Source organism: Callospermophilus lateralis, unplaced genomic scaffold (genome assembly GCF_048772815.1).
Source record: "Callospermophilus lateralis isolate mCalLat2 unplaced genomic scaffold, mCalLat2.hap1 Scaffold_45, whole genome shotgun sequence".
Taxonomy (NCBI): domain Eukaryota; kingdom Metazoa; phylum Chordata; class Mammalia; order Rodentia; family Sciuridae; genus Callospermophilus; species Callospermophilus lateralis.
The window spans coordinates 3,870,544-3,887,173 of NW_027514398.1; the positions used below are offsets into that span (position 1 = coordinate 3,870,544).

General features: G+C 40.1%; 1 protein-coding gene across 1 annotated transcript in view; it reads right to left on the bottom strand.

Annotated features, from left to right (window-relative positions):
* Positions 1-15,720, bottom strand: part of LOC143388918 (A disintegrin and metalloproteinase with thrombospondin motifs 5-like) — a 33,885-nt gene extending 18,165 nt beyond the window's left edge. The window contains exons 1-4 of the mRNA XM_076842342.1: positions 15,658-15,720; positions 15,443-15,561; positions 14,410-15,097; positions 3,504-3,636 (exon numbers count right to left, since the gene is read on the bottom strand). Of these exons, the coding sequence (XP_076698457.1) occupies positions 3,504-3,636; positions 14,410-15,097; positions 15,443-15,561; positions 15,658-15,720 (1,003 nt within the window). The remainder of the gene's footprint in view (positions 1-3,503; positions 3,637-14,409; positions 15,098-15,442; positions 15,562-15,657) is intronic.
* Between the last annotated feature and the right edge of the window lie 910 nt (positions 15,721-16,630).

Genomic DNA, 16,630 nt, shown 5'->3' on the forward strand with positions numbered 1-16,630 from the left:
GGTTCGATCCTCAGCACCACATAAAAATAAAATAAAGATGTTGTGTCCACTAAAAACTAAAAAATAAATATTAAAAAATTCTCTCTCTCTTTAAAAAAAAGAATTAGCAGTAAAAAAATAATCCAATTAATATGTAGTACACGAAATCTTTTCACAATTGTTTATTCCATCCATGGCATTCTAACTTTAAGCAATTTACAAAAATTTCATTTTTTCCTCTATCTTATGAGTCTCAAGGTAATTTTTTTTCCTTGTAGAGAGGGAAGAATAAAAAAAGGAAATTTAGATTCACTTATTCATGCAAAAAATAAATCTGATCTTAAATTTGAAACCACTATGTAGAAAAAGAGGAAGCAGTTGGACTCTCCCATGAGAACTTTTAAGCCAGTTAATGGAAGTGTTATTCTTAATCAGACATATCATTTTACTGCTTATAGAAAAAAGACAGTAGAAAAATTATGGGAAGAGCCTGAAAATCTTCTCCCAGCTTGTGTTTTGAGTTCTGTAACACACATTTATACTATCTGTTTGCATGAAGCAAACTGCACAGTTTGGAATGAGGCTTACGCATATTCAAAACACTGGGAAACTGAGGTTTCCAAATGTCATTTTTGTCACTATACATAGCCCATCTACACAGCTTCTAAATCTGGAAAGCAACAAACATGTAATAAAAGGAAAGATGGGAAATCCCATGGAAAGAATACAGCAGAATTTGAATCCAGGGCACGGTGAGTTTAAGTTGTGCTGAAGACTTGAAGCAAAGATCCAAAAATAAAAGCACTGGAAACAGATCAGTGAGCTGTATTATTAAGATCCAGGAACTGTAGGGATAAGACTCTTAATAATACACAGAAGTTTAGGTATATTTTGTGTATTTTCTAAAAATTTTATGGCTGATACTTTATAACATATGTTCATAATACTTAGGCAAAAAGCAAAATTAAATATAAAGCAATTAGAAAATAAAGCAAATGAAAGCCAGATTTTTTTTATGAAAAGGAAATTAAATCCATATTTCTAGACATTTTATGTCTCAAATTAGGGCATTCATAATCCAAAAAGGGAAATTAAGCAGGCACTATTTGATTGGAGAATGATTTACAGAGAGTTTTAAAGAGGTAAACAAAGGTGATCCAACCAAGAAGTTAAAGGGGACCAAAGGATGTGATCATACATCAAAGATTGAGGTTTGATTTTGCATATGAAAGTCTACATTTTTCTATAACTATGTCCAATAATCCTGTGTCATTAAGATAGGTTCTCATTGCATATGTGTATATAGTTTTAATATAACATTTATTCTTATCATATCTGACTTTCTTTCTACCACTCAGACTGTGCGCATGCTGGTGTAACCAAGGCACTGGCTGAGGAATTCAGGAAGACTGGAGAAGGTGACACTGCCAGGCTCCTCATTCCAGCCTAACTGGCTTTGGAGTCAAAGCAGTCCTGAAGAAGCTGCGTTGACAGCCAGGGCATTTCTCCTACAGAAGACCTCCCAGATGCTGCCATCTTGGGAAAGCAGATCACTACAGAGAGCAGAAGAGAGAAGAAACAGTCCTTCCCTGGAATGCCTGATCTCTCCAGTGAAGTGCAGGATCTGCAGCTCTGGGTCCTGTAGGTGGATGACACCAAAACCCAGCGTGGCTGCCCATTCCCTATCATTTCTCTATCCTGCTGAGACACATCAGGCTGTTGAGGGATTTAGATGCTTTCATATGGGACTTCTCTCACTTTGTATAGTGGTGATTAACAATGGTGTACTTTTAAATTCTCCTCCATTTAATTACAATCTTTTGGAAGACTTGAATGAATTCTTCTTCATTCCCATTACAGAATCTGGGTGTTGCCTTGAGCAGCTCCCTTGCTACATTCTCCTGCTTACTCATGTACATACATCGATAATGGAATAAATACTGATTAATGGTCTATATCCGAATGTGTTGTTATTAGTTAGTTTCATAGGCATAAGTGAGAGACAAGTGAAGACAAGCCCCTTACCCTGAAGATCAAATGGCTTATGTTTTAAAATCACCATCAGGCCTATGAGCTCCTCCAGTGCAACATGCCCAAATCACTTTCATTACACGGAGAACATTCAGACAGCACTTGGCACTCCAATTCAGATCTGGCTCCTGAGGCCAAGGATGCTCAAGGAATGTGGATTGAACACTCATCCGTGATATTGTTGTACAGTTATTTATATCAAAGCTTTATGTTTGTGTTTTGTTGTTGTAGTTGAGATCATAAGAGTGTCAGGAGTGCTAGAAACATTACTGTCATGATTATTCCATAAGAGGTGAAACATAACTACTTAATTCTATTTAAGTGCTATAATATTGGGACTTATGAGATTATACCTTTACTTAGAGGTTACTTTGACTCCTCAAAGAAATATAACAGCTAGATATTCTCTGCCTGCCAAGATTGTGAAATAGAAGTTTTAATTTCCATTTAAAATTTATGGTTTTAGCTTTAAAGAAACTAAATCTGTTTAAAAAAACACAGAAAAAAATTAAAGCTACAATAATGATCAAACCATATTTTGTCCCACCAAAACAATGATGCTAAAAGGTGATACATAAATTAAGAAAATAAATGAATTCTTAACTAAAAGGCACAAGAGAAGTACATGTGGATATAAATATCCATGAAATAATTCCATGAAATGGACATTATTATCTCATATTATTTCACATATAAAAATTAAAGCTTTGAGAAAGTTAAAATAATTGGACCCATGTGATCTAGGTAGAAGGTACTTTAGCAAGAAGTGAACCCAGAGTGTCTAATTCAAACACCTAGTCCAAAGTATTAAGCCAATTTCACAAACATATAGTAGTGTAGGTCAATGATTAGAAAGCACGTATTCCTTATGGCACATATATATTTTAACAGTTAACTGAGTCCTAAATTTAGAGTTGTAGGGTTTGGATGTTTCTTAAAACAAACAAATTGGGGAAGTGACATCTTAAAGCAAACCCTGTTGAGTTTGGTTTCCCTTGTCTATGCTATTAAGAAGGACACAGGAATATCTTCCACAAGCTACTGGTTACCTTTGATGGGAGTCTGCTATTCTCACTCACAATAGAGCCAAAACATGTTAAATCTCTGTGCAAACTGATTAGCCCTGCATGAGTCAGTTCTGTGCTGAATGACTTCCAAAAGGGACATCTCCGCATTCCATAGGCGACTGTGACACATTTCATCTAGGAGTCACTTAGCAAAGCTTAAAAGGACAGGAAGAAGATAGTAGCAGTAGCAAGTTTCTCTATAATGTTTAAGTGACACTGTCAGAAGAGAACATATACCGTGTTGCTGACTTTGTCTTCCTTCTCACATATTAGTTAACCCTAGAAGTGCAAATATAAACAAATTTAATCCCCAATGGGTACATCTGAACCAGAAGAAATCTGGAATTAATTGCCAAATATTTCGGTTCCTGTTGCAGCTGCTACAAGTGTTTGACTTGGCGAGGGAGGAGAAAAGGCACTGCATACCAATTTTGTGAGCCACGGTGAAAGCTGCATGGAGGCCGTCATCTTCAATCACAGCGCAGCTGCGCTCCGGAGAACATATGGTCCCCACGTCTGCCATTCCCAGGGTGTCACATGAATGATGCCCACATAAATCCTGCCCAGGAAAAAGAAAGAAATCATTACAATCAATTTACATCCAGAGAGAGCCACCATGTCCAGCCACTTGCTCACCCCAAATGGCAAGGCTGGGATATGTTTATGGTATCACCTGCTCAGCTCTTGGAAAGGTTCCAAAGACAAACTCACTCTTCTGAGCTACTTTGGGACCAGAAGCCCAGAAGGATAAAGGCACTCAAGTACATTTAAAAAACATGTCTTAGGATTGTACCTTGTCCATTACAATCACAGCTGTAGTTTAAAAAGTCATAATGCACATATGATATGTCAACAATGGCTTTTCCATACCTTTGTGCATAGGAAAGCCCTAATATTCTGCCCCCCAAACATGCTAAATTTATCAGAAGACTGTCCTTTTCTTTCTGTCATAGGGGAAAACTACATCCACACATTCATGACAAGATAAATTTTTCAGTAACTTGAAAGGGAAATTCCAAACTGAGTTGTAATTCCATGCATGGGTTTCTTCTTCAGAAATATATGCACTCTCACTTATAGCATTTAAGTGTATCTCAACCTGACCAATTCTCAGAAAATATGTACAATGCAGGTGTATTATTTACACGTATGGGATGGATATGGGTATGTGGATTTTTTTGTGAGATATTAAATAGCTTTTAAGAGATTCAAAAGGGGAAATGATATCACACTTCACTAATAGTTTGGCTGAAAGGAACCTCAAGAAGATATTGAAAAATATGAAGATTTGGGTATTGAACCCAAGGGCACTTTACCACTGAGCTACATCTCCAGCCCTTTTTATTTTTTTATTTTAAGACAGGGTGTTGTTAAATTCTTTCCTTTTTTAAAATTTTAAGTCAGGGTCTTGCTTAATTGTTTAGGGTCTTTCTAAGTTATTGAGGCTGGCTATGAACTTGTGATCCTCCTTAGTCTCCTGAGCCACTGTGATTATAGCAGCGTATCACTGTGCCTGGCTCAGCCATAATTTTTGTGTAAAAGATTTGTAAACATAAGCTTTTTCTTTAAATGTTACTCAAAAAATTAACAGACATTAAATTGCCTATTATTACCTATTATTTTCAATAAAATTTAAAGAATAGTGTGTACATTTATATCCCCTAAAATAAGATAGTATTTCTAGTAAGCCATATGTTAATAACTGCAAGGAAAGTATTTTTTAAAATGTTAATTAATATGCAAAGTTGAGTAAAAAGTACTATTTCAATATATCGGTCATTTTTGCTTTCTCCTAATTGCCATAACTAGGAACTCAGTCAATTTTTGGTTAATTGAGTTTATTGGTGACATAGGGTCAGACTCAACGTGACTTTCACACACCTTTCCTATGCTGCCTGTTAGTAGGACCTCCCTACCCATGAGCAACACAGATGGCTGTTATTATCATGCAACAAGTGCCACCTACCCAGGCCAACATAATCTTCTAATTCTTCCCAATTTGGCTGCCTAAAAATTCAACCAAAGTGAAGATACATCCTATTTTATTCCCTTTAGTGTGTTTTCAAGTCATTATTGTATCTGTACATTGTGAGTTCACAGCTGTGATGGATTACACTGTGGCCACTATATTAGCTTAGCAGCAGACATTGGCAATCTCAGCCAAGTGGCTTTGGTGAATCAAGGCACCAAACCCACAACACCCTCCAGAGTTTTCTGTGTATCCTCATATGTCATCCCATGGGATCCCAAATTACAGCTGCTGAGAACAAATTAGTAGTTTTTAAAATTGAAATTGGAATATGCTTTTGCATAATAATCAGTCTTTGAGATAATAATACAGCAAAATAGATTTTTTAAAAAAATCCTCAGCCTCCCCAATCATTTTAGTAGTTCTAGGACCAAATCTCAGGTCATCATTTAAGAGAGCTACTAGATACTTGTAGGTTATTTCTGCATGACTGTAAGTTTTTGTATGAAGATTTATGCTTTTCTTCATAATTTAGGATTCATAATCATCAACTAATAAAATGCAAGAAATAAATTTTCCCTTCTTACTCCTTCTTCACTAATAAGGTTGGGTAAAGAGCCACAACTAAAGGAAATGGCCTTCCTGTTCTGAATGGCATTTCAACTAGAATCTTAATATCTCTCTGTTTACTGCTAATCAATTGCTCATTAAGGGCCATCAGCTCTCTTTGTCATCTCTGAATTGCAATAAATGCATCTGGCCTTTTGCCATGGAAATGTGTGTATGTGACAATATTATGAACAGAAGCACTTGTTATTTTTTCAACCACCCTGATTAAATCCCTTGAGTACATAGTCACACTATTATATTTCCATAGGTATAATTACAAACTGGCAACCTTTCCGTTTCACTCAAGCCTTAGCAATATATTTGTTGTTTTACACTCAAGATTGACAATGAACATCTGAGTTTCCTTGTGAACCAATGTTCATCTACATGTATGAAAACTAATCTGTGTATTAAATTATTAAGAATTCAGCATATCACACATGTTTGTTTCTATTTTCTGGTGGTTGCTTATAACTTTACAGATGCAAACCTTATTTCTTGTTTATACAATTTATTTTTTAAGTTCGGAGTAGGAGTATAAGTACTACTGTAGTAATAGCATATATCTGTGTTTATATATCTTTTTATATAATCTAGATTTGGAGTCAGAGGTCGTTGTAGAAATGTGGATCATCATGGAAGAGGTAAATGAATTAAATGTACTGACAAACAATTTTTTTTGCTTTATTCATTGTGGATCTGAAGGAAAAGAATATCTTTGTTGTATTAAAGACAGCTCTTCTTATATAGGATCAATATATTATCACCACTGTTTGGGAAAAATCGCAATGGAAGATTTAGCAAAATGGAAGCATTGCAAAAGCATGCAGAGATTTAACTGTGGTCTTGTGGTATGGCATTGGCAGGGTTACAAGACTGAGACATGTGTCTAACTCAAAAATATATCTGAGATGGTCTGAAAGACCAACAGAAATTTGACAGGGAGATCACAGACATTATGACCATTCACCAGGTGTGCCTTTTAGAAGATTTGGCATGTGGCATATCTTGTGATTTATTATGGAATTTAGAAGTATTAATAAAGTCCAAGACCTGTTTGTGGGGATGGGAGCAAGGCAGGGAGCAAATAATGCTGCCTTGAGGAGACCAATACCCAAAGAATAGTATGGCTTGGAAAATCCCAGTGCTCAGTGCCAGGTGGGAAAAATGAGCCAAACAAGTGTGAATATCCAAAGTGGAACAAATCACAGGAGTTGAAGGATTTCCTGCCTTGATTGAGAGAGGGGTCTCCCATGCTCCATGCAACTGCTGCAATAAGAAGCTAAGGAAATAAAAATGCTGATAAAGATAGATACCACAATTGAAGGGGCAGCAGTCCAAGTTAAGGAAGAACACCTTATACAGGAATTAAAAGCAACTTGTTTCTGTAAATATTACCTCCTGGTAAGGGCAGGGGTGGTGAAGAGCAGGAAACAGGGTTGATCTACACTTGAGTTGTTTACACTTCTCTCCACATAGCTCGTACTGAGGAGTGATTAGTGATACAAGAATTAATAGGATGGTACATATTTTAATCATAAGTATTACACACACACACGTGCACACCAATGTGTATGTGTTCCAATTTTTTTTTTTAATTTTCTTTGATTAACATGTGTTACTTGTAAATGTGAATGGGTTCAGTGTGGTATTTTCACACGTGTATATGGTATGCACAGATCAAATCCAACTTCTCTTTATTTCTGTGCCCTCAAAATGGATCTTATTCTTGAGGTATCATTTACTCTTTTTGGCTACTTGTATAGCAATCCCTAATCACAAGGGTTTTATTTTGTCCTTCAACTCAGACTATATTAATTGAGACTTTTAGACCCATCATTACCATGACTCATGTTATATTATCTCTACTCATACCTTTGGATACAACTGGCTGATATCCAATATTCAGAGCTCAGCTGGATAAGAAGCTAAGGAATCCAGGTACATTTATTCATAAAACAATTACTGCATGCCTATAATCTTCCACCTACTGTACTAAGTGCTGATACTACAATGAACAAATCAAATAAGATCTAATCCTGACCCTTAAGAAACCTCATAGTCCAGTGAGCACAACAGATATGTCAAGCAGGGAGCAGGCTGTGCTAAGATGAATAGACTGTTGTAGGAGTACAGGAGAAGAATTGATGAATTTTCCTAGAGAGAATCAGTAAAGGTTCCAAAGGACTGGAGACACCTTTTCAGGTTTTGCAGACTGGGAAGAAAGGTATTGTAATAAGGAAGGATCCGTGGAAACATCATGGATGGTAAAAGGCAGGCTCTGTTTGGGGAAGGATGAAAAGTTTGCTATGACTGGATTTCAGTATTTTGGGGGTGGACTAACAGGGTAATCTAGAAAGGCTGTCTGGATCCAGAGTTCCTAGACAGGACATGTTCTCTGATAAATATGGAGAAAGAAAGGGAAAAGAAAGAAGCACATTGGAGATTGAAGGACTTAGATGCTTGGAAGAGTCATTCTGAAGAATGTAAGCAAAGCTGTTAGAGATGGTGCATGGAAAGCTGATACTTTTTTCACTCTAACTCTATCAATAAGAAGTATGGGGAGAGTGAAGGGGAGGGAGGGAAAATGGGAAGAGGATTCATTTATATATGAATACATGACCAGTGTAATTCCATATCATGTTCAATCACAAGAGTGAGATCAAAATTGTAATGGGTTGCACCCCATGTATGTATAATATGTCAAAATACACCCCACTTTAGTGTATATTTAAAAACAACAAATAAGACAAAAGAAGTATTGTGTAAATAGTCTACAGACTTTGAGACAAAGTCCCTTTATCATTAATATAAGGAGACTGGATAAGGTGTTCTCTAGGGCTTGGTCCAACTACATGTTCCAACTTATAGAGGAAGAAATTATAGATCAGAGGCAGCAAGTGGCCAAAGTCTTGTTGGATCACTGGGAAGCTCAAATTCACACCTGTAACCAAACATTTTATTTCCTGGTCTTAGCTTACCAAGGCATTGTTAAATCAGTACATGCTATTCTTGATGTTAATCTTATCTTTTACATTTACATTGGCACTTTTTAATTTTTTAAAAATTTTAATAAATAAATAAATAGAATTTAATAAATAAAAAAACAGCAGGGTCTTCATCTCTATGGTATGTGTGGTAAAGCTCAGTCATTTTGGAGGGCAACTTAATATTTAAATTTCATTGCAAAGGATATTTCAGAAAACAAGAAAACTGAAGTGATAGATGAGAAACCTGATAGTGTCATTAACTTACCTCTGTCTCTCTCTCCTGCCACATCTACTGGCAGTCACTGCAGCTGCCCTCTATTTCTTACTCTTCCCATTATTCCTTCCTGCTCAGACTATAACCTGAGACTTTTAACTGGCCCTGAGTCTCAGTAACTTTCCTAATTCTACACTGTGATGGGTTTCCTTCTTAGAGCACAAATCTAACGAGAGTCCTCCACTCTTCCACACTGAACTTGGCTTGGCATTCAAACCCCTGCACAATGCAACCCAACCCTCCTGTTTGTCTCCAGTGACCCTTCTTGCTCAGTCCTGTCCACAATTTCCTGCATATCTCATGAATATTTTGATCCACAAACCTTAGACCAAAATATTCTTGCTGCTAGAAAAGAGTCATTTATCCACATCTAACTCCTTAACATTTCTTAAATGAACCTGTGCTCCTCAATTCCTAATGTCATTATTTTAGTTCAGACCATCATGAGCTCCTTCAGTTTAGATGACTGAGACAGCCTAGCTTCCTGTGAATCCAGTCCTGCTACTTAGGCTAGAGGGCTCACTCTAGAACATATCTCAGATCATTGCTGTTTTCCCCCAAATATTCTTTTCATTGGTTATCACTGCATTTAGTTTATAATATATACCACTTGCCAGGGTGCTATGGAGTGAATTGTGTCCCCCTAAATTCCTAAATTGAATTCCTAAATCCTAACCCCACTGTATCAGGAGATAGGACCCATAAGAAGGTAGATTGGGTTAAATGAGGTCATAAGGGTAGGTCCCTGATCAGGTAGGATTGGTGTCTTTAAGTGACACCAGAACTCAGTCTTTCTCAAACTCTCCTGTGCACCTAGAGCACTCAGAGAGAAAATATCTTCTGAGCACATGCCAGGAAAAGAGGCCTCGCCCAAAAATAAACTGGCTAGAACTTAGAACTTTGGTCTTAAACCATCTAGCTTCTGAAACTGAGAGAATATATTTCTGTTGTTCAAGCCCCCCATCCTATGGCATCTTGTTATAGTAGCCCAGGCAAACTGAAATTAAACAGTATACAATTTCTTCTGTATCTGTCATCTGGTTCTTACTATCTTCTCCAAGTTGTCCTTTCCACCCTCACATCCTGTATCCCATCACAGAAAACTCCCTGAATTTTGCAGAATTATCACCATGCTTCTAAGCCATGGAACATGAAGGTCCACTGTGTTCCCAATGCCTAACTCCTCCTTATGAGCCTGGCTAATGCCTACCTTTTCTTCAAACCTGAACTGAAATGTGGTCGGCAACATTTCCCCGATGCCCTACAACCACATCTATGATAAAAGTCATCATGCTCCACCAAAATTATCCACTTCACTGTTTCCTGAAATAGATTCTAAAGAAAGTGGTCCCTTTTTAAATCTCAGAATCCCTGCCTAGAAGGAACATATTGAATGTTTGAATAAATTAGTGATAATATTTTTAGTTTAGAGAGCACTATCTTCTTTCTCTGCCATTTGTCAGCTGTTGCTCTAAGATTATCTGTTTCTCTATACATGAGTGTCCTTTATCTGTCAAACTAAAAGAATGACACAGTGGTTATAGATTGCTGAAAGATTAATGATCATGTGGCTTACACCCCTAGGTAGTACCAATAAAGGGCTTGATCACAGTGGTTAAATCTAAGTCAAGTTTATCCATCTTTTGAAAATGAATTCAATTCTACATGTACAATAAGACCTGCATAAAAACCCACAGGCAGAATTCACAGTGCTCTCACTTTTTCTCTCATAGACTTTGCATTTATCTTCGTACTGCATTTATCAGTTTTCCTAACACTGGACCAATTTATGCAAATGCCTGCATATCCTATCAGCTAGTGATAAGCCCAGGAGGCAGGGACCAGGTGTTTTCCATCCTGCATCTACCACACTGCCTAGTGAGTGTGTTACATGTGGAAAGTACACACAGGCACATGCCAAAGTAAGAAACACAGAAAGGCAATATCTCCTGTGTGTTGTGAGATCTTGTCTCTAATAGATTTTAGACTTTTCACAATATTTGTCATATATTAATAATACTAATTAAAGCTGCTTAATCTGCTACTAGTCTGCCCATTTCAGGGTTATTTAGCCTTTTATTAGTTAAGATTGACTATAAGCTATGATTTATTGATAAGGACTCCTTTATTTTCTTTAAATGGACTTGAATTCAAATAAGACACTGAGTCAGATGGTCTATCAGCAGGACAATAAGAGAAAAAACATCCCTCTCACTCTTTCAAGATTCTGATCTCTCTTTAGCACCCCCTATTGTCAGAACCTGAGAAGTGGTAAAGGAGAAATGTGTCTAAATTCCAGTTCCAGCATCCTAAGCTAAAGCAGAATAGGAGAAGATAGTTTTGAGCCAGGAGACAATAGCATATTAAAGTGCACACTGATAATTAATGACAGTGAATGAACTTTTTATATGGCACGTCTCTTAGCTGGTTTAGTTTCAATCCCATATTTTCAATCATGGCAGGGTAGAGGTTTCACTGGTGGTACACAAGCGTCAGTGGGATTTTAAACAACCGCCAATTTTGTCATCAATTGGAGAGACTTTTGTTTCTAGAAAAGAGTGGATTGTCTACAAAATGGGTTTGAGACTTTAATTTAAATAAATTACTTTGAGGAAGTTAGGAACAAGAAAAGATTCTTGCAAAAATAAAGACTGGGGAGGTTGGATTTCAACTGTTCCACTGCAGAAGTAATGTGAAATCCAGCATAAGTGCCATTCCACAATGAAAATGGCTTCTGTGCCAGAAAATTGGCGGGTGCTAAGTTTCTCTAATTATAGCAGTACTGAAATGCTGGAGTACAGATATGACAGCAAATGTATTAGTTTGATAGATAAATTATGGACACTATTCTGCTGACTTCCAGATACAACGTTCGTTCAAGGTGGCCTCGGCTAGTAAATACAGTGGAAAACATATACTAAAACATTTGCTTCATGCCTGAAAAACAAGTAATTTAGAAGAAGACATCTGGAGACAAAATTTGAGCTGGACTCAGAGCCCATCAAAACACGGATTTGATGGCTTGGCGTCTGGCTGCTAAGCAACACACTTCTTACATTCAAAACAGAGTTGTAAAAGTAGAAGCCGGCAGCCAACTCTGTGTATTTCTCATTGCAATAGAAATAGGGGAGAAAGATTTTCTTAAGGCCTTAAGATATCTTATTTCCATGAGATAGATTAAGCAAGATCATCTCTCTTCCAGCCTTTTCTGTTTTTTACTTTCTGAAGAATGAGGCAAAAATCAACTCTACATTTGGAATATTCACAAGTGAATACTGCATAGAGGTCTTGAAATACTTGTCTCAGCCATCTAATAATACTCTTTTAAAATTAGCTGCATATATTCATAATACCTGTTGTAACTTGACTTTTCAAACTACTGTTTTGTGAATTCCAATGTGTAGACTAGAAGGCCAACAGGAAACTCAGTGAGATTTTCTTTCCTTAAAGTATGCTTCTGCCTCGAAAGGAGGCAAGGGAGGACCCATGTCAAATACTTCTCATGTGTGAAGCAGTTTGAAAACAGTATGTTATTACAGTACTTTTTAAAATTAAGATAGCTAGTCAATTTATTTCTTCCTTGCTTTCATCCATTTAAAAGGTTTGGATAAGTTTCACAGAATTAACTATCCAAGCAAAAAAACAAATCCAGAAAAAGCAAGATAGACATCATATACAATCACTGCCTAGTTTGTTTGTTTTTCCCCTGGGAAACATTAAGAAAATTATGGGTCAGAGGGATGGGCCTTCTATCAATTTTGACTTATATTAGAATTCTAGAATATACATTAGTAGTAAAGATGAATTATTAAAATAATCTACTCTTCAGAGCAGTATGCCTACAAAAGATTTTTTTCCTATTTCTTTAGGGAGCCTCCTTCCATAAACTAGCCAAGCTTCCTGCTTGGCAGTCTCTTGTGATGTAGCAAAGCAAGGAAACCCAGACATGGAAAGTTACTTATGAAAAAAAAAAAGGGTGGGAGGGGGACTTGGAAACTAAATGAGAAAGAGATAGTTTTACAGGAGAACTTCATAGGGCCGGCTACAAAATGAATGTTCTACCATTTCAAAGACCAATGTTGTGCACAGGAATTAAAGGATGGATTCCAGAATATCACTTAATGAGGAGGAAGATTTTCCATTGTGCACCACACGGGTGCTCTGCCTGGTTCTCTCTAAAGTGCTGCCCTTCAGTGTCTTTGTTTACATGTGGTTTACATTATGTCCACCCATGAACCACATGTACCACTCCAAATAGTAAAAATAGAAGAATTGGGTAGTGAAGGCATGATTCTGAAGCCTCCTGCATCATTTAATTTCTTATCCTTTGTTTATTCCATTTAGTGATTTTAGATAATACTTCAAAGTTTGTAATTCTTCATTTATTCTGGGTGAGTCTCAAACACTTCAAGAATGAACTTTAAAGGTCGATTATTACCAGTTATTTGAGAATCCAGAAAGCTGCCAATCAAAACAGAACTGTGAAAACTGAGGCTCAAAACTATGAGCAACCCAGACCCCAATCCAATCCAGACTTTCTGTTAATGTCATTCCAAGGTGGTGGTCCAAAACCATGTAAACAGATATTGTGTTCCTCCTACAGCCTCTGGGCTTATAAAGATCCATTTCTTTCCTGTAAAGTCATCCTTAAAATGGGTGAAATCCTGGGAAAATACTCTTTCCCCAGGCCTTGACTCTTTGCCTAGATCTTTTGCACTGGAGCTTCAGAAACATTCTTCCAATATCCAAACTTGAAAATTGGATGTGACCCTTCCTTGGCCGCTGAGTTGGCCAGGACTGTGCTTGTGATTTACTGGTCTACTAAGCAAAGAACTTGTTAAGCAACCTCACAAGTTTGTCCTGTCAGCTGATTGGGCTTCTGTGTCCTCTTGGCCCTCCCACATTCTTTCCTTCCCAGGAACTAAGACAGTAAGGTAGACCTGCAAGGACTCCAATAGGAAGCCAGATTGGAAAGGGGGTCCTTAGGAAAATCTTTCCTTCGCTTATGTTGCAGAAGGAGCTCAACTAGGAAGGGAAATTTGCAAAGGAATAGCATCAGATGAACTATCTGGATGAACTAACAAGCCCTTTCCATTAGGTTAGACAAAGTTATTTGTTTGCTTTCACTGGAAAGCAAAAGATTGATGATTCCAAAAGAAATCTTGCTTTCCCCCTTTCCCATTTAACTATGTACAGTTTCTCAAACATTCTAGTTCTCTTTACCATGTTTGTGGCCCTGTATTAACATATCTCAGACTGGATGACACAGAGCATTATTGATTGCCTAAGCAGGTCTAGTCACTAGGCAAGAATTGCTGCGGAGGCTAATCTGAACACAGGAGCATAGCTCGCAGCCTGGGTTTTCTGCAAGATGCAGTTAAGCAAGTCCGAAGTGGCAGATGGTTTGTAGAACAAAGCCATCAGCAAGACTGTCCCTTCCACCTATCTCCTTATCTCAGTGCCTGGTGCACCCACCCCAGCTGGACCTACCTCCCTGGTGAACAGGATGGCCGCATCATAGTGCTCCTCGTGGTCATCTTCCAGCTGGTTGTGCTGGTGCTGCCATTTGCAAAAGTTCTTGAGTGTGGTGGCTGCGTTCTTGCTCACTTCCAAGCTCTTGTCCTTGTCTCCCAGCACCACCACCTTCACCACGACCAGGCGGATGTGGTTCTCGATGCTAGCATGGCTGTACAGTCTGTTGGCAATTGAGGCCAGGGTCAGCAGGTAATGCTGCAGGCCCCGGCCATACATCCGCGCCATAGACGCATCCGCTACCAGGAGCAGCTCCACCTGGCGGGCCCGGGAGATGGAGCGGCGCCTACGCCGCCACCAGGTCTGAGGTCCTGGGTTCCCCACAGGCAAAAGAGCGGACTGGTCCCTGAGCTTCGAGGCCAGCGCAGTATGTCGGTCTGGACTACTATGAAGCTGGAGGAGCTGGTGGACGCCCGGCAGGGACGCGGGGGTCTCACAGCTGGCGCGTGGCGGCAGGGCTTCGAAGCTGAAACCTTCACGGGTGTAGACGTGTAGGACCCGTGCTGACCCATCCCCGTACAGTCGCCCGGTTTCTCCCTCAGGCCATGGCCCCCGCAGTAGAGGCTTTAAGGTGTAGCTCGCGTGCTTGACCGCGAAGAAGCCGTCAAGACCCTCACACAGGTCAAAAACAGCCAGGGAGCGAGGACTTTATGGGTATTTGTTATTCGCCAGGGAAGTTACCGGGGCGGGGGGATGGGGACACACACACACACTTGCTTGCAAGGTTGAGTCAAGTGTCGGAGGGAGGGGGACCAGAAGCAGTGACAGCCTGTCCAGGCCGCGGTGACAGCGTGCTAACTTTTCTTTGTTGGTTTGGAAAATGATTGGATTTGTGCTCCGGAAAGAGGGGAGTAAAGAATAAGAAAGGGGAAAAAAATAAAATAAAATAAAAAAGATAGGTAGTGAAGATTCAGCCAATACGGGGAAGGGAGGAAAACCCAAATGTAGACAAGGTCATTGCACCAAGAAAAGTAAAAAAGGTATCGCACACCAGGCGGGCAACTGGTGCGCACCCCCTCCCGCCCCCTGGCTGCTCCGGACCTGCTGGCTGCGGAGTTTCCAAGCTTCGGGGCCACTTCCTTTCTGATTTTGTGGGTTTCCTCGGCTCTGCTGAAACCGGGAGGAAGGGAAGAAAGAGACGGAAAAAAGCCATAAAAATCAAAACAAAAATGCGCGGGGGGGGGGGGGGGGGGGGGGGAGACTGACGAGAGCCGGAGAAGCAGCGCGTCCGAGTCCCTTTGGATGCGGTGTCTTCCTGCCCGCAGTCATCCCCAGTCGGCTGTAGAGAGCTCAGAGAGCAGCGCGAGCGCTGTGAAGATGCGAGGAGGTGGAACAATGAATTTATAGCGGCATGCCATCCTGCAATGGCAATTTCAACAATTCGTCACTGCACGCTGCCTCTTAAAGGGAGAGCTTCCCCCACCACTCCCACCCTTCCCCGTCTGCGCCTAATCAGATGGGGGAGGGAAAGAGCAAGGGCGGGGGAGGGTGATCGAGGAAAGGGAGAGGAGAAGGAGGAAGGGACCGGGACCTGAAGGAGAGGAAGGAGGGACAAAGGAGGGAGCAAGGGCGGGCGGGGTGGGGGGTGGGGGTATTTGGGAAGAAAAACATAAAATTTACTTGGTCTCATTTAAAGTCACAGCGACTCCGGGTCGTTCTGGTATTTCACAACCAAGAGGGGTGGGTTAGCCTCGGCTTACCTCATCTTCTGGAGGGATGTTTTGGGGTGTTTTTAAAGTTATTGAGACACTTCAAGTCTCTCCCTGCCTTTCTCGCTTGCCTTTCTTGCTTTGGGTAGGAAGTTTCTGCCGCAATTTTTCCCCTTTGCAGGCCAGTGCGCTCAGGCTTTGCAGATGGTACCTCACCATCCACCAGCCAGGGCTCTCAGCTTCCCAAGCGACCCCCCGCCCCCTCACTCCTTCGCTTCCTTCCAGCGGTCCAGGGGTACTGGGTTTCCTGCCTCCTCATTCCCTAGCCTATTCGAGCTCCGACGCTAGCTCGGTTCCCCCGCGGGATGACTAACTTCTCCCAGCCACCAGCAGCTAGTCAGGGTTGCCGAGAGCAGTCGCCGGCGCTTCCTTGCGGGTCCCTGAGCTTGGAGCGCGACGGTGCCCTAGGGCAGAGCTGCCTGCAGCATGGGAACTCCGCGGCTTTGTGTGCGAAGGATGGGCTCCCCGCT